Source organism: Sturnira hondurensis, unplaced genomic scaffold (assembly GCF_014824575.4).
Source record: "Sturnira hondurensis isolate 20B ecotype Veracruz unplaced genomic scaffold, ASM1482457v3 Scaffold0022908, whole genome shotgun sequence".
NCBI classification, from domain to species: Eukaryota; Metazoa; Chordata; class Mammalia; order Chiroptera; family Phyllostomidae; genus Sturnira; species Sturnira hondurensis.
Window position 1 is genome coordinate 3287275 of NW_028095539.1, and position 18426 is coordinate 3305700.

Here is an 18426-nt window from a genome sequence, read left to right on the forward strand (position 1 = left end):
AAAAAACAAAAAACAAACCTTCTCCTCTTTTCCTCAATGACTTCTACAATAAATATTAAGACCCCCTACACACACACACACACACACACACACACACACACACACACGGGCTGGCCACGTGACTAAGCCTAGTTCAGCTACCCAACTGCCGGGCCCATGAATATTCTGGAACAATAATAAGCCATTCCCTCCAGCTGGGGTGAAGGTCCACCTGCCCTGGGATCAAAGGATCGCCTCAAGTACCTACACAAAATGAGTTTTTTCCTAGGAGACCCAGCACAGCACCTGCCACACAGAGGGTACTGGTCCTTCAACTGGACATTTACGTGCCGAAGATGCTGTGGAGGCAGAAACGGACCTCCCACGATCTCTGCCTGGCAGGCTGAGCGGGGTACTCCAAGTTTTACAAAGGCGGTGGTCTGAGTCCCTAAGCTGATGGACCTACTCCGGGCTGTACTGCGCAGGCGCTGGATGCCTCGCGGGGCTCGTCCATGTGAGTCGCGCATGCGCGCGACTCTTTCTCTTACAGACGCACCCTCGGAAGCACTGTCAGTTTCGGGGGGCGGCACCGAGAAGCGTTTCCGGGGGCGGGAGGTACTGGCTGAGGCTGTCGGGGAGGCGACAGCTTGAACGGGCCTGGTTCCGGCCGCGGAAAGTGTCCCGGGCCGGCTATGTGAGCGCCAGCCCCTGGGAGGTACGGCGGGGTCAGACGACGGGCGGTGCGGGGTGAGGGAGGGAAGCCAGCGGGATCTGAGGGCTCACCAGAAGGTCCGGGCGCGCGCGCCGCCGGCCCGCCGGGCCTGTGCCGCGGACCCGGATGCTTAAACCGTGCGTGCGCGGGTGGTTGGTTTCGGTGCGCCAGGTCCTACTTCTGCGGTCTCCAGCCAGCCCGGCGCACGTACCGCGACACCAAGGCCCCTGAGGTAGCGTCTCGTCCAAGGTCACCCTGCGGTGGCGGACCTCGGCGGACCAGAGAGCTTAGAGATCCAACCCCCGTCTGTCCGTCGGCCTTTCGAGACCGCCGGCTGGGCGCGGCTGGGCAGTTTCGGGTTCGAGCCCATCTGGGAGAAAGGCTGCGTTGGGACATAGCTGATACTTTACTGTTTTCCTCCGTATTTCACCTCTGTTGCTGTCTCTGTCACCTGTTGTCACCTGTCCTTTTGGCCTCTCAACTCGGTTCCTGTCAACTTTGTATTTGTCACTACTTTGTCTCTCTCGAGCCCATCTCTGAGTATTTCAGTCTTCTCTTTATGTTCTTATCAACCTTGCTGTTGTGTCTCTTGACCGTCTGTTTCCCTTCTAGCCTTTATTCTCATTCATGGACTATCTCTGAAGTCCCACTCTTCGGCCACCCATGTTTCTCTGACTCGGCCACTTCTGTCTTTTTCTCTTGTTTTTGCCTCTCCTAACTGGGTTTCTTTGGGCGAGGCGGGCAGGCCTGCCCAGACCTCTGAGCCATGGAAGGTGACTCATGACCCCTTGAAGCCTCCTGTACTGGTGACATTCTCAGTGACTGGACTGTAGTCTGCCCTCAACTCTGGCAGGTGTCTGCCCCAGCTAAGTGTCAGGGTTCAGGAGCTCTCAGTGGACAGATAGAAGCTATCTCAGAGTCCAAGTAACTTGAGGAACCCTTGCTTTTTCTTACCCAGGGTTTTTCATGCCTGCATAGTTCCCTGCTTCCCTTTGCTCCATCCACTTACCCCAGGATGGTCTCCAGGGCTGTGTATAGCCCAAGGAAGGGTCAGTCTGAGATCCTCTGCCCTTGAGTCTCAAGGGACAGTAGCAGGATTTCTGGGAGAGCTGTATGCTTAGTTCTGAGATTGTCAGTACATGCAGTTAAATTATGAGAAATCAATAATTTGGGGTTCTTTGCTTCACAAAAGTGGAGAAATAAGTCAGACACAAAAAGAACAAATATTGTATGACTCTGCTTATATGAGATATCTAATACTAGGGAAATTCATGGAGAAAGAAAGTATAGTTTACCAGGGGCTGGGGGAGGAGAGAATGGAGAATTGCTGTTTAATTGGATCCTGGGTTTTAGTGCGGGGCGGCACATGACGGACATGGATGGTGGTGGTGGTTGCACAGTGGTGCAGATGTGCTAAACGCCACAAACAGTGCACTTTAAGTGGTTAAAATGGTCACCTTTACATTACGTATGTTTTACTACAGTGCAGAACTGCTCATTGGAGATACCTGGAACTAACAAGCTCTTTGAAAATGTGATTTTAATAATTCTGTAGCTTTTGGGAATAGTGTTTAGTTGAACCTACATTTACTGATACCTGCTTTTTTTCACAGCCAGGGTCCATAGGAGTTTAAAAAATTCAGTTAGAATCTTCCTCAAGTTTTCTACTTACAGTAAGTTCCTGCCGTGGCTCTCTTCCCTCCATATCCCTTGGATTCAAGCAGGAATCTGCTGCATGAGTAGGAAATTTGAGGAATGTTTTGCTTTTCATATGAAGCAAACCCATAGGGTTGGAAAAATTGCTCTTTTACTATAATAATGCAAAGTTATGTATTATCTCTTATGTGTATTCTGGTGGGGGAGGCCTTTATTTTTTGCTCTCTTACTTAAGGTATCACTTTGCCTTTAAAGTAGTTTATCAGACTTTCTTATAAGATGTAGCAGCAACTGAATTACTGCTGTGCTGACTCCTAGATATTGTCGATTATCTTATTAGCACCCAAGGGAGAGAAAACCCTGTTAATTAAGCTATGACATATGCTTTCTTATCATTTAGGCTTTTAAAAATTTTATTGGAAACATTTTTAGACTTACTTAGACATGTTAAATGATATGCTAATGCACATATAAAAAGAAAAAGGAGTGAAATATGGTAGAAGTGTTCATCGTTAACATTCCTTCTCTTTCGAATGCTTTTCTGTCCAGAGCTCTGTCCATGCTTTTCCAGTGTGCTGCCCTTCGTGCTGTCAGACACTCTGGCGAGGCTCTCAGGAGTGCTCCGTCATTGTCTCCAGCGGTGACGACTATTAAATTTCCACCGGCCATCACAGCCTGATTTAGGAAGTTTGAAGATGAAAATGATATACTCGATATCATTTTCATGAACAGATCCTTTTTACCATACTTATATCTACCATAAGTATAGAAAGAGTTTTGTCTTATTTGTAATGTATTGAGGAAAAAACTTTCCTTTTTTTTTTTTTTGGTATGTGGTTAATAATTTTCATGGAACAAGTGCCTTTCTGCCTCTGCTTGCTTGATCTGAGCTGCTTCTCCGGAATGCTAATGAATATGAGAGGGTGCAGTTAAGAACATTTCCTTGGCTTCATTGAAATGTCATGGCAGGATGACTGAGCAGTTGGGGGTTAGTGGCTAGAACAGTACCTTCTTAAAAAAATACTTTTATGGAAGTATAGTTGGCATATAACATTATATTAGTTTCAACATAATGATTTGACATTTATAGACCTTACGGGGTGATCACCAACTAACGACCATCTGTCACCATACAGAGTTCTTACAATATTTTGACTGTTCTCTGGGCTGTATACCTCATCTTCATGGCTGATGGACTTTAACTGGAAGTTTGTGCATCGCATTCCCCTTGCCTCTTTCACTGGCTCCCTCTGGCAGTTGTCTGTTCATTCTTCGTTTCTACCCTTTGTTTCTGTTTTTGTTTTGTTTGTCCTTTTTTTTTTTTGATTCCACACATAAGTGAAATCACATAGTATTTGTCTGACTTATTTCACTTAACATGATACCCTCTGGTTGCATCCATGTTGTCACAGTGGCAAGATTTCATTCTTTTTTTGCTTCTGAGTGATACGCTGTTGTGTACATACACCTCATCTGGGTTTCTTCACATCTTGGCTATTGTAAATAATGCTACAGTACACATAAAGGTGCGTAGTTCCTTTTTTTTAATCTCAAATTGTTTACCACTGTGGAATGTTTGTCCTGAAATTTTAAACCATTCAGCTGTGGCTTAAAATTTAAGGGAGATATGAGTCAAATGTATAAAGTAGGTAGCTTGTTTTTTAGAAATCCTAAAAAAGGTTTTACTAAGTTCTTTCTTTTCTCTAAAGTATTCCAATTTAAGAAAATTTAGGGGTGCTGATTGATCATTGTCTGGAAACCAAAACATTTTCCAAAGGCTATTTTAATTCTGCAGAATCACACAGGCATTGAGCAGTGTGGGTTTTCTGTGTTCGACAAGTGTGTCGTGGTAATGTAAGATTTTAGCACTAAAGGAAATTGAATGAGAACTCTCAGCATTCTTTACAACTTTTCTATAAAGCTAAAATTATCCCCAAATTAAAAGTTTACTTAAAAACAACAAAGGTAGAAGCCAAAAAGGTGCAGAAAAGACAGTATTACCAAAAATACCAATCCCGATCAGTTTTCTTCTGCTGCTCACATACATATGTAGTATTTATTGGGAAGACACTTGAACACAGTGAGTAGCACCAGCATCTCCTTTACTTTTTCAACATCATTTTTCCTTTCAGAAGTCGATGTGATCTTAATTGGAAGCAAAACTGAGAAATGGGAGCCTTTTTCTCATTCATTCAAACTGCTTTTTGATGACCAATACAACTTGGCATTAGGTAAGTTATAAACTTGCCAAAAATACAACTTTAAGAATAATTTACTAGAATGGTTTCTTTTTCAGTAAAAATAATAATGTAGTTGCATTTAATTGCCTTAGGCCAGAAGTTTCTTTTGCTTCTGAGGAGATACTAGAAGGCCAATCACTACCGTACGTTGTCCCGACTGAGCATTTAACTTCAGAGACACGTTTCTGCTCAGTGACTTTTTTTTTTTAACTTAGGAAAAGACTAGGTTTGGAGTTGCACTTCTGTTTGACCCCTGACATACCACTTCTTAGACAGGTGACCTTGGGCAGGTCTTTTAACCTTCCTGAGCTTCTGTTTACTCCTTTTTAAAATGAGTGGGATGATACAGCGATGTTGTGAGACCTGAGTTTATATAGTCTGCTTTGTAAACCGTAAAGCATTTGACTAAAAATTTTGGTAGGCATGGTGTGTGGGCATTTTTGTACGTTTGTTCTGGTCTTTAGGTTTACTAAGGTAACGTTTACTGTGTTAAAATGTACTCTCTATAGTAAGGATGCAAATGACTACGTTTCAGCCCCTGTGCCCTCCTTCAGGGACTCAGGCGCCTTGAAGCCCCACAGTTCACTGGTACGCGCTATTCCACCTTCTCTTTTTTTTCCTCTCTGCATTTTATTTTAAGTTGTTTCTGTTACTATGCTTTCGAGTTCACTAATCTTTTCTCCTACGTTGTTAATTCTGTTGTTACTGCCATCCAGTGTTCACTGTGTTTTAATCAATGGAATTTCAACTGGGGTCTTTTTCCCCCATCTGTCTAATATGCTTAAGTTTTCTCTATTTTCTTGAACATGTGACCCACTAATTGTATAAATTTGTCATTCTAGGTCTGTTTCTCTTGATTGATTTTTTTCCCTCTCATTATGGGTACATTTTCCTATTTGTTTGTTTTGGGGTTTTTTTGTTGTTTGTTTTTTGTTTTGCATGATGGTGATTTTATTTTAACGGAGGCCAGACATGACTTTTACCTTGTTGGGTTCTGGATATTTTTCTGTGATGTAAATATTCTCACACTTGGTTCTGGATCACAAGTTACATGGATATAGTTTGGTCCTTTTGAGGCCTGTTTTTAAGCTTTATTTAGCGAGACCAGAACTGCATTTTACCAGGGCTGATTTGTCCCTGCTGCAAGACTTCCGAATACTTAAGGTTTTCCCCTCAGGGAAGTTCTCTTCTACTAAATATTTTATTTGATTATTCCTTCTACTCCACTCATTTTGTTCTTTCTCTCAAGGATATTAATTAGCTATATATTGTGGTAATTTTGATCTCTAGTCTCTATTTTCCTGTTTTATTATCTTCTCTCCTGCTGTTTTCATATTTCTGTCCTCCTCCTGAATTCTGATGGAAGTTCCCCAAAGAGCCTTCCACATCACTGATTCCATCTTCTGTAGCCAAAATTCTTCTTACTGCTTGTTTAAATTTCTGCTCTATTAGTTTCCTTATATCTTTTCTTTAATTCAGTCCTTTTTTATGTCATTCTGCTGTTTTTGTATCGTCTTTGCACGTCATTCATAGAGACCATGTGTTCACAAGTTGGTGGAAAACTGCAGTTTCAGCATGCTGTCTAACCTGTACTCTTCATTTATCCCTTGCTATTTTCTTTTTTTTGTGTGTTCGTAGAATTTATTTACAGACCCCATTTACTTAAAAGAATAAAACCATGTTGATTTTATTCATTTATTTTTTTTAGAGGGAAAAATTCTGCTGAGCTCCGACATTCTCTCCCTTTAGAGCAGATTGGTTTTGGTCCTTCACCACGTACCTGGGTGCTGTCAGAATCAACACTTAGCTCTATTGCGGATGGACAGCCCGAACCCTATTGACACCACGGCTTAGCTTAAGTGGAACGGGGCTCGGGGGCTCTCTGTACTTCCTTCTGTGTTGGTGAAGCAGTGATATTTGGGGCCTACCTGAGTCTCTTTGGCCCAACTGACAAATGATGGGCTGCCTTTGTCTCCCTCCTGGGCCGCTACTGAGCCCCATCCTCTCATACCGAGTCTTTTTAAAAATATTTTATTTATTTATCTTTAGAGGGGAAGGGAAGGAGAGAGGGAGAGAAACATCAATGTATGGTTGCTTCTCGTGCATCCCCTGCTGGGAACTGGCCTGCAACCCAGGCATGTGCCCTGACTGGGAATTGAACTGCGATTGTCTGGTTCGCAGGCCTGCGCTCAATCCACTGAGCTATACCAGCCAGGGCTTTTTTTTTTTTTTTTAAAGAACTCTCTGCTTGGGCAACCTTTGGTATCCCAGTGCAGCCGCCTGTGAATGTTGCCAACCTTGGCACTTGTCCTAAGGTCCACCCTCACTGTTCACTTACAGACCTTCCAGATGAGCAGTTACTATTGGGCCTCTGACACAGGGGCTGCTGCTGCTGCTGCACCAGGATTGCCTGGGGTAGCAGGCAGGTCGCAGGGGCAGGGTCTCTCTGCAGTCTGGCCCCATCTTTACTGTGCCCTTAGTTAGTCCTTGTGGCGTGTAGATATCCTGGATCCCTAGCTTCTCGGGCTCAAACCAATGTTTCTGTACTTAGACTATTTGGGTTAGTATGTATTCAAGGGAAGAATTATAGGTTGCCCTCAGGCCTTCCCCTTCACCTGGGGACACCAACATTTAGAGTGACAAGATACATAACTATAGGGTACACTGGGTTCCCTCCCCTGAGTTCTTCCAGAGTTTGTAATTCTCCTATGGTGCTTTTTTTAAAAATCAGGATTTACCTTGAATAATAGGGTTGTCTGGGTGGTTTTTTTTATCTCCCCTACCATGTTTTAGAGTCTGAAAGAGAGGTGCCTTGATCATCTTAGAAATCTCTCACAGCACCTTGCGTGTAGTATTTTATGTTGTTGTTAGTGAGTTAAAGTCTTTTCAACAATTGAAACAGCAACTATACTATTACTGTAGATCTCAACTACCTGTAACTTTGAAAACATTGCTTATGTGAATATTACTTTTATAGCAGAAAAACCTTTAGAAGTTCAGGCTTTGCGTTTCACTAAGATCAGGAAGTATGTAGAAGAAATGCCGTACTGACCCAAAATTACGGACAGAGGTCAGATCCTTACTGAGCTACAACTGACAAAGTTAAAAATGTTGTTATATGACCTTTTTTCCCGTTTTTTAAATGTGTGGTAAAACATACATGTATCATTCAGTTTGCCATTTGAACCCTTTTCAAGTGCACAGTTCAGTGGTGTTAATTACACTTGTGCAACCAGCGCCACTTTCTGTTTCCAGAACTCCTCCTCACCCCAGACAGACTCTGCCCGTGGAGCAATAACTCTCCTGAGGTCATGGTAACCTCTACTCTACTTTCTGTCGTTATGAGTTTGCCCGTTCTAGATATTTCACAAAGTGGAATAATGCAACATTTGTACTTTTGTGTCTGGCTTATTTAAGTTAATGTTTAGCATGGTTTTTAGCATGGTAGTTTCAGTGTTTGTCCATGTTGTAGCATGTATCAGAACTTCATTCCTTTTTGTTTGTGTTCTATATATGTGTCTTGTAGGAATAATATTATAATTTATAATATTATTCAATACCTCTGTTTATTTATAGATCTGTTTGGTTTTTCCATCCATTACAAAAGCAAGGTGTTGAAGTCTCCACCTGTTATTGCAGATATGTTTGTTTCTGTCTTCATTTCTGTCCATTTTTGCTTCATTATACTTCTCTTGTTAGGTGTATATATGTGTTTATAATTGTTCAATCTTCTGAATAGATTGAACCTTTTATCAGTATATAATGTATAGATCAGTCCTTCTTCATTCTTGTAGCCGTTGTAACTTAAAACCTGTTTTGTCTGGTGATAATACAGGGGTGGACAAATGTAGGTTTACAGTCGTTGGTATGGAAAATAATACAGTAGTTGATAAATAACACGAGCAAACTCTGTTTCCTGTACTCACAGCTGTAAACCTGCTTTTGCTCACCCTGTGGAGCCAGTTCTCCGTGGTAACTCTGCATGGAATGTTTTTTCATCATTTTACTTTCAGCCTTTTTATGCCTCTATGTCTGAGGTGAGTCTCTTATAGACAACATATGAATAAATTATGTTTTTTAATCCATTCTGCCAAACTCTGTCTTTTAATTGGAAGGATTTACTTCTACCAGTAGCTATTTGTTTTCAGTATATCTTGTATGTTTTTGTTCCTTAGTTCCTCCACGACTGCCTTATAAAAATACTTGTTTTTTTATTTTATTTTTTGTATTCCATTTTGATTCCTTTCTTTTTGTATATATTGTTAGTTATTTTCCTAGTGGTTATGTTGAGGTTGACAATCAACATATTTTAAAAAGATTTTATTTATTTTTAGGGAGAGGGGAAGGAAAGGAGAAAGAGAGGGAGAGAAACATCAGTGTGTGGTTGCCTCTCATGTGTCCCCTACTGGGGACCTGGCCTGTAACTCAGGCATGTGCCCTGACTGGGAATCAAACCAGTGACACTTCAGTTCACAGGTTGGCGCTCAGTCCACTGAGCCACACACCAGCCAGGGCTACAATCAACATCTTAATTACAGTGACCGAGTTTGACTAATTCAAACTTACTTTTGATAGTATGCCAACACTCTGCTCGTATACATCTTCCTCCCTCCCCCTTCCTATTGTTATTGTCACACATCACATCCTGCTACATTGTGTGCCTATTAACATAGATTTGTAGTTATTGTTTTGTTCATTTGCCTTTTAAATCATAAAGAAAAAAGAAGCTATAAATCAAAAGTATAATATTGGTTTCTTTATTTACCAATGTGGTTACCTTTTTCAGTCGTCTTTATTTAGGTGGCTTTGAATAACTGTCTAGTGTTCTTTTACCTAATCGTGAAGGACCTTTCCTTCATCATTTCTTATAGAGGAGGTCAAGGAGGTCTGTTGGTAACAACACCCTCCACTTTCGCTTATCTGGAAATGTCTCAATTTCTCCTTCATTCTTGAAAGGATAGTTTTGCCACATACAGAATTATTGGTTGACAGATTTTTTCTTCTAGCATTTTTAAATATGTCATACCACCGCCTTCTGGCCTCCATGGTTTCTGGTGAGAAATTAGCTGTGGATCTCTTTAACTTTATCCCATTTGGAGTTTTTTGAGCTCTTCGGATGTGCAGCTGTGTCTTTTACCAAACTTAGGAAGTTTTCAATCATTGTTTCTTTTAAAACCATTTCTGCCCTTTCTTCCGAGACGTCCATGGCGTGTGTGTTGGTGTTGCTGTATTTGGTGGTTTCCCACAGAAGTCGCAGGCCATGTTCCTTTTCTTCATTCTTCTTTCTCCTCCCCAGGCTGGGTAATGTTACTTGCTTTATCTTCGAATTTACTGATTTTTTTTATGTCAGACGGTTTATATCTGCTATTCAACTCCTTTTGTGAATTTTTAATTTCAACTTGTATTTGTTTCCTAGGTCTACTATAGCAAAATATCATAGACTAGGTGACTTAAATAATGGAATTTTTCCTCCACAATTCTAGAGGCTAGGAGTCTGAGACTGTGCTGTTGGAAGACGTGGTTCCCCCGAGCACTTCTCCTTAGCGTGCAGGTGGCCAGTGTTTCACTGTCTTCCCATTGCACACACCCCTGAGGTCTCTCTGTGTGGCCAAGTTTCATTTCTTATAAAAAGGGCAGTCAGCTTGGAGTAGGGCCCACCAAATGGCCCTATTTTAACTTAATTACTTTTTAAAGTCCTTATGTTCCAATATAGTCATATTCTGGGATACTGGGGTTATAGGGCTTCAACGTATGAATGAGGGGTATAATTCTGCCCATGACACATCTATTATACTTCTTAGCTCCAGAATGTCTATTTAGTTCCTTTTTATGATTCCTAACTCGTCATTAACATTGTGCCCCTGATTTCCTTTAGTTCTTTGTCACATGCATTTTTGCTTTGTTTTCTTTTGCTTTTTGGTTTTTGATTTGCTTTTAGTGATTTGAATGCATACAAGATGGTTGATTTCACATCTTTAACTAGTCATCCCAGTGTCTGGAATTCCTCAAAGATAGTTTTCAGTGCTTTTTTTTCTGTGAATGTGCCAGTATTTTCCTTTTTCTTTCTATATTTTATAATTTTAGTTGAGAACTAGAACATCGACTTTCTAACTAGTATTCTAATGTAACTCTTGAAAAAAGATTTTTCCCCTCCTAGGAGATCTCCTTTTTTCTTTGTCGAGTGCTCAGTTGCCTGTTAGCATGGTGATTTTTCCAGACTGTTTTTCAAAGTCTTAGTATTTCTTTTTGCACATAGTCACTGAAGCTGCTGTTGCTTTATCTGTGTGATCAGCCTGTGACTTGACGAAGACTTCCTTAAATGCTTTGACCCAGAGAAAAGGGTGGGGAAGTGTGTTTGTTTTTTAAATGTTATGATAGATGCTTCTGGGGAAGCCACTGCAACCGAAGGGGACAAACAGAGCTGTGTGGGTCTGCCCGAATGGACAGGATGCAAAACCCCCAATTCGTAGAGGATGTGATCCTTATTGTTCACCCCGGCAGTGTCCCCCAGGCCGTGGCGAGGCTGAGGAATGGGGATTGTGGCTGGTTTGGGTACGCTGTTTCCTTAGCAAGGTTCAGTAGCCTCTCCCTTCATCCAGCATTGCTTTGGTTGCTGTAAGTGTCTGATCAGATTTCAGAGTTCCCAAATAGCTGGTGCTGATCATTTTAACAACTTACTGCTTTTTGTGGAGGGACTGACCCCTAGAGCTTCCTACTTCACCAGTTTTTATAACATGACTTATGGTGTTTATTTTTGCAGAACTGTTTTTAAAAGTCTATTCTTGGGCATTTAAAATTCTGTAGCACATACTTGAAATCTTGAAGAAAAGATGGATATTCAATAATAGTGTTGAAAAAGTAGGCTAGCTATTTTGGAGGGGGAAGGGCTGGATTTCAGTCTTACTCTTTATACCAAAGTAAACTCTTTGTATATTAAAGGTTTAAGTGCCTTTTAAAAATATGTACTAGGAAAAAAACCTAAATGATTCTTTTTACTTTTTAAAAAAGTAAACCTTGGTTGGGAATGCCTTTGTATATCTAACACAAAGCCCTGAAGCCATAAAAGATGGGCTAGTTTAATAAATTTCCAGGTTAATTCCCAAGTTAATTTCCTGAATTTACCAAAAAACTACAAATCAGTGAGATGAATTGCCCAATTTATTTGAGCAAAGGATATGACTGATAATTTGTAGGAAAAAGAAATGCCCTGTAAACATGAGTAAAGAGTACCTTGTTCATAATTAAAGAAATGTGGGTCAGCCCTGGCCAGTGTGGCTCAGTTGGTTGGAGCACTGTCCCGGGGCCAGAAGGTTCAGTTCCCAGTGCAGGCGTGTCCTGGAGGCAACCAACCGGTGCTTCTCTCTTGCATTGATGTTTCTCCCTTTCTCTCGCTCTAAAAGCAATGAGAAAATGTCCCAGGGTGAGAATAAAAAAAAAAAGAAGACTAAAAAGAAATGTTGGTCAAAACAACAATGAATCATGGGTTATTCATTGTGGTGGTTTGCAAACTTTTATTTTCTTATTTGATAACATCCAGGGTTGGTAAGAGTGTGCAGGAGCAGACACTGTCATTGCTGCTGGTGGGAGTATGACTCACCGCAGCCTTTCTGGAAAGTGCTTTGCTAATATATATCAGAATGTCAAATGCAGAATGTTGAATGCATAGCCCTTTGACCCAGCAATTCCGCTGGTAGAGATTAATCTATAGATACCTGCACAGATGTCCATTGTAGCATTGCTCATAATTTCAAAACCTTGGACAATTAAAATTCTGTAAGAAGAGAACTGCTTAAATTATAATATATCCATACCACAGGAAACTATATAGCCATTTGAACAGAATGAGTTAGCTCTTTTTGTGCTAATTTGGTGTCTTAGTCCATTTGCGATATTGTAATAAAATATCACGGACTGGGTGGCTTAGAAACAGATATTTTATTCCACAGAGTTCTGGAGTCTGGGAAGTCCAAGGCCAAGGGGCCAGAAGATTCAGTGTCTGGTGAGGGCACCACTTCTGGGTTCACAGGTAGAATTCCCTGCCCTCTCAAGGAATTCTGTGGTGTCTTACGAGGGAGCTAAACCCGTTTGTGAGAACTCTGCCCTCACAACCTCAGAACCTCCCAAAGGCCCCGCCTCCAATACCATCCCATTGGCAGAATAGGTTTCAACATGAATTTTGGGAGAAGCATTCAGTCTGCAGCATGTTGGAAGATCTGCCAGATACATTAAGTGACAAAAGCTAAGTACAGAATAAAATGTACTTAATGAACCCATTTGGGTAGGGATTTTTAAAGGACATACATGATTTATTCTGATATATGCACAAAGATGAGGGTGACTAGGACTAAATGGTGGAGATATTTTTTTATAGCTTTCTGTACTTTTTTTTTTACATGTTTGTATTCGTTCCTCTCCTCCTTTTTTTTTTTTTCAAAAAGCTAAAAACAAAATTCTGCAATGCAGAGATCTAGCAGAGAATCTGTTTACCCAGATGTGGTTCTTAAAATTTACATACCTCCGGTCTATGCATTTATATAGTTTTCTTTCCTTTTTGAAAGTACAGATATCTAAATAGTTGTTTTCTGGTCTATTTTTGTTTTAAATTATAAAATATTTTCAGAGATATAAACTGTAAACTAATACTTCATTCTAAAAACACTGTCTTACAAATCATTAATAACTAACTTGGTCTTTTGGCATCTTCTTAGAGGAGACAGAATGATGAAACAGGAAAAACAGCGTAGGCTTCAGAGTCACAGAAACCTAGATTCAAGTCCTGTTCTAATCAAAACTATCTTTTATTTTAACCTTGGCAGGATTGCTTGAAGTTACTGAACTTGAGACTATCAACCCCTATATGTGCAGAGTCCTTGTAAAGATTAAGCAAAAAAAGATGAACAGTCTTTGGTATATGGTAATTACTCAAGAAACAGTAGTTTCTTCTCTTGGCATCTCTCCCTGTCTCTCAAAGAGAACTTGTAATCTTTGTTTGGGTTGTCTGGTTCTTTTTATCTTATGCTTTATCTCATACCTGGTATTTAGCAATATTTAGATATAGATAAGGGCCAGATGACAAATAGCACTGAGAAATCTGCTGGGTTTTCTGGTTTGTTTTCCTTGACTGTGGAATTATGGGGCACGCACAGGATCTCCATCAAAGTTCATCTTGTTCGTTGCTGTTAGAAATTGTCTCTAATGTCTGACTTACCCCACAAAATATATTTACAGTAACATCGCAGGTAATCTCTTATTGTTTGCTGTAATTTTATCTTTGGTCTATAACTTTTAACAGTTTGAAGACAAGCAGGTAAAAGGAACACCTTGCCTTGCCATTTTATTTGTTTCAGAGGGTCGGAGAGCCCCCGAAGGGCCAAAATTCTGACAATAGTTGGAGAAGCTCACACTGTTGGGAGCCTTGGCCTGTTTACCCTGTGGTGCAGAGCGGGCACGGGCCTGACCACTGCAGCCCCTCACCCCTTGCTCCCTCACTGGGCTCTAGCCTGGCAGTCTCCTCCCCTTGCCTTGCAGTTGCAGAGTTCATTTCCGCCTCAGAGGCTTTACATGTGCTCTTCCTTCTTCTGCCCACAATTCCCTCCTCACTCCAACTTGGAAATACGGGTTGAATCTGAAGCCTCTTAAATATTCTATCATTTTGATACATATCATGTTTGTTTTGACTAAAAATTGTTTGTTTTACATATAAGATTTGTATAGGTTGGGAATCTAATCTCTGTGGGTTGTATTCTCTCACTACCAAATCAAGAGTTAATGCCATGAGGAGTGGTGGGTGGTTCCTGCCGTTGGCGCACTTCATACCTGCAAGCCTCGCTCTGGGGAATGAAGGCTCACCCCACAGTGCCCACAGGCCAGGGGCATGGAACTCTGGAACCTGCCTTAGCTATCTTAGTGATCAGCAAGTTGCTCTTTGGGCTGGAATCAGTACTAATTTTTCTTTCTTTTGTAGCACTGAACAAGATTTGTGATGAAATGGAGCCTGGAACAAACTCTTTTCGAGTAGAATTTCCTGATTTTTCCAGCACCATTTTGCAGAAACTGAACCAGCAGCGCCAGCAAGGGCAATTGTGTGATGTCTCCATTGTTGTGCAAGGCCACATTTTCCGGGCACACAAAGCTGTTCTTGCTGCCAGTTCGCCCTACTTTTGTGACCAGGTGCTCCTGAAAAACAGCAGGAGGATTGTTTTGCCTGACGTGATGAACCCAAGAGTGTTTGAGAACATTCTCCTGTCTAGTTACACGGGACGTCTTGTAATGCCCGCTCCAGAAATTGTTAGTTACTTAACAGCAGCGAGCTTCCTCCAGATGTGGCATGTGGTAGACAAATGCACAGAGGTTTTAGAGGGAAACCCTACAGTCCTTTGTCAAAAGCTAAATCATAGCAGTGACCACCAGTCTCCAAGCAGCAGTAGTTACAATGGCCTGGTAGAGAGCTTTGAGTTGGGCACTGGGAGCCACGCCGACTTCCCCAAATCCCAAGAACTGAGGGATGGAGAGAACGAAGAGGAGAGCACCAAAGACGAGCTGTCATCTCAGCTCACTGAGCACGAATACCTTCCCAGCAACTCGTCCACAGAGCACGACCGGCTGAGCACTGAAATGGCAAGCCAGGACGGGGAGGAGGGAGCCAGCGACAGTGCCGAGTTCCACTACACCCGGCCTCTGTACAGCAAGCCCAGCATAATGGCTCATAAACGCTGGATCCACGTGAAGCCCGAGCGCTTTGAACAGGCCTGCGAGGGCATGGACGTGCACGCGCCCTACGACGAGCACCAGGTCACTGAGTCCGTCAACACCATGCAGACAGAGCACTCGGTCCAGCCTTCGGGAGTGGAGGAGGACTTCCACATCGTGGAAAAAAAAGTGGAAGCGGAGTTTGATGAACAGGCCGACGAAAGCAATTATGACGAGCAGGTGGATTTCTATGGCTCTTCCATGGAGGAGTTTTCTGGAGAGAGGTCGGAGGGAAGTCTAGTAGGGCACAGACAGGAGGCTGCCCTGGCAGCAGGCTACAGTGAGAACATTGAAATGGTGACAGGGATTAAAGAAGAAGCTTCCCACTTAGGATTCTCAGCCACCGACAAGCTGTATCCTTGTCAGTGTGGGAAAAGTTTCACGCACAAGAGTCAGAGAGACCGACACATGAGCATGCACCTTGGTCTTCGGCCGTATGGCTGTGGTGTCTGTGGTAAGAAATTCAAAATGAAGCACCATCTCGTGGGCCACATGAAAATTCACACAGGCATCAAGCCGTATGAGTGTAATATCTGTGCAAAGAGATTCATGTGGAGGGACAGTTTCCACAGGCATGTGACTTCTTGTACCAAGTCTTATGAAGCTGCAAAGGCTGAACAGAATACGACTGAGGCTAACTAAAAATAGTATCCGGCCCTTGAGTGGCAGGCACAAAAATAAACGATGGTAATTATGCAAATCTGGGCACAGATGATGTGTGCTACTTGCTATTATGAGAGAAGCTTAAAAAAAATGGGAGATATTTCTGAAAGACCAGTTCTAAGTAGGCCAATTAAAAAATCTAATTCCTCAGATTGGTATGTTACAGTCCAGGCCTGCAGTAGGTAAGGGGGTAAGTTAACGCACCTCCCAGCTGGCCAGGTACACCTTTAGGCCTGTTGTGATGAGGGAGGTGGACTGGGGGCAGAGATACCTGCCCTTGGAACTGGACTCTGGCCGCCCACCAGTTCCGCTTCCGATGGTAGCAGTTTTTGATCACTCATTATTACGAGGTCCTGTTGGAATTTTATTTTGCTCTTACTATAGATACTTAGGTAATGTGGATTTGTTTTGGTAGCTGCTTTACTAAATGACATGCTACTTATGTAAAAGCTACAAATAATGTGATTCCTAGGATGCAAAACTGATTAACAGAGCTCTTGTCTGGTTTTATTCTTTCTAAAAAGGTATTTCAACTAAAACTATGGAGATATTAAGGGGCTGACAGGCTAAAGTATGAAACAACTTATGGTACAAGCTTCAGTTTCTGTAAGATGCCGCTGTCGCAGTGTGTTTCAGACTCTTGATAAGGCCAGGTATTGTGTTTTAGTGCTAACACTTAGTTTGAACAGTCGGATCTAATTGTAATTTTCTCGTGTGCCCGAGGTGGGTATTTCTAATTGGTTTGCTGCCCCAAATCCTTTCTGTTTGCTTGTAGCATCCACACGGTGGGATCTGCTCTGTGGCTAGGAGACGTCTAGCCTGCGGTGACTGACCACAGTACCACTGGCTGCTGTAGCCACTTTGCTCTATCTTAGGTTCTGGTGCTTCCCAAAGAGGTCAAGCAGTGACCACAGTTAATGAGAAGGAGCCAAAAGTCACACCTAAGAATTACCTGTGAACTTCAGGAGTTAGTAGCGTGCTCCAACTGTCAGAGTGAAGAGTTGCTGAATAGAGAATTTTGAGTGGCAGGTTATAATGGAGAGGGGAGAAACTGCGCAACAAAAGAGGAGTCGTGGAGATACTTTGGTAGGGGAGATACTTATTCTCTTAGCGGGGCACACTGAGCTAATACGGCCGCTTCTTTCAGGAGCTCTGGAATGTGTTTTAAAAGGAGGGAAAGGAAGCGTCCTAATTTTAGGAAGTAGTCTACAGACTCATGCTCCCGAATCACAGATAAAGCTGCATAAATTTACAAGTCCACATAGCTGTACCTACTAAAAACAATAAGCTAAGCAGCTATTCTGAGACCTCTTCCGCCGATCAGTCAGGTGTTTCAGGGTAAAAGCGGCATCTGTTCGGGATGCGTTTACGCGGTGCAGCGCACCTGCAGCTGTCGCTGGGGCAGGCACGGTGCTCTCTGTGTCGTCTCTCCCAGAGACTTACTGGTCTGTTACTTCCACGTGGAAACGTTTCTTCCTGAAAATAAAAATAACTTCTATTGGATTTGGAACGAAATTTTGTTTCGGAAGTTTGGTTTTTCTCTAATGTGATAGACATTGTGGGCAATGGCCGCTGGTCCTTAAGCTCCTGCACCAGGTGTTGACTCGTTGAATGTCGTCTGGAAGGGGGTCAAGGTGACAAAACAGGGATCTGCTCATGAACACTGTATCATTCTCGATATATAAAAAGCACTTTGTATTTAAAACTTTATTATAAATATATATATATATTGACTTTTTAACTTAGAAACTAGACATTACCTCTTGGTCGTTTGCCACATTAATAGCCTCTTCTCTTAGTGTCGAAACTTTACCGTCGACAGTCCTTCCTCCGCGTGCCGGACAGAGTGGCTGTAGTCAGGCTCACCGGCTCCTTTTCTTTTTCTCATATTGGAAGCCAATGGGTTTTAGATGTGATCCTAGCCATTATGTGTGAGGAGAAGTTCTTTTATTACTCCTAATTTCAGTGCTAAGGCAGTGAAGCCATTTTGTTCTGCCAAAAACCGATTACCCTCTTCCATGGTGTTAGCAAACCATTTTCTGCCTGTTTGGAAGGTGTGACATCCTGTTTCCCATTACAGATTATATTCAAATGAGCATTGGGACATTTGAGAAGGGTCCCAGAGGTAAAATTAAAATATTCTGCAAAAATTTTGGCCCTTCAGTCATGCCGAAGCCAGCCAGCACCGTCGTCCTGACAGAGCGCTCTCGTTCAGCCCCGAGCAGGACACGGCTCCTGGGCGGTGGTTTCGGGAGCAGCCGGCTGCGCCGGAACGCGCTTCATGGGCTGCGAGAGCAGGTGTGTCTTCTGTGGAAATCCTCCCATGCGCATCATCTGCTAAGTGTGGAATTTAAAGGCTTAAGTTCCTCACATCTGCAGTTTTAAGTGTTTTAGGATAGTTGGGGTTTCCATAGCAACTAGGGTTGT

General features: G+C 42.3%; 1 protein-coding gene across 2 annotated transcripts; it reads left to right on the plus strand.

Annotated features, from left to right (window-relative positions):
- The first annotated feature begins 546 nt into the window (after positions 1 to 546).
- ZBTB43 (zinc finger and BTB domain containing 43) lies at positions 547 to 17509 on the plus strand. Of its 2 annotated transcripts, XM_037036977.1 has the most exons (3): positions 547 to 694; positions 4480 to 4578; positions 14552 to 17509. In XM_037036977.1, exon 3 carries the CDS (start codon positions 14575 to 14577, stop codon positions 15976 to 15978), a length of 1404 nt encoding a protein of 467 aa, XP_036892872.1. In that variant the 5' UTR covers positions 547 to 694; positions 4480 to 4578; positions 14552 to 14574; the 3' UTR covers positions 15979 to 17509. The 2 variants fall into 2 exon arrangements, with proteins under 2 accessions (XP_036892872.1, XP_036892873.1); XM_037036978.1 differs by lacking the exon at positions 4480 to 4578.
- The last annotated feature ends 917 nt before the right edge of the window (positions 17510 to 18426 follow it).

Excerpts from the sequence above, each read along its gene's own strand:
- ZBTB43 (XM_037036977.1), top strand. The coding sequence starts at position 14,575 with ATGGAGCCTGGAACAAACTCTTTTCGAGTAGAATTTCCTGATTTTTCC.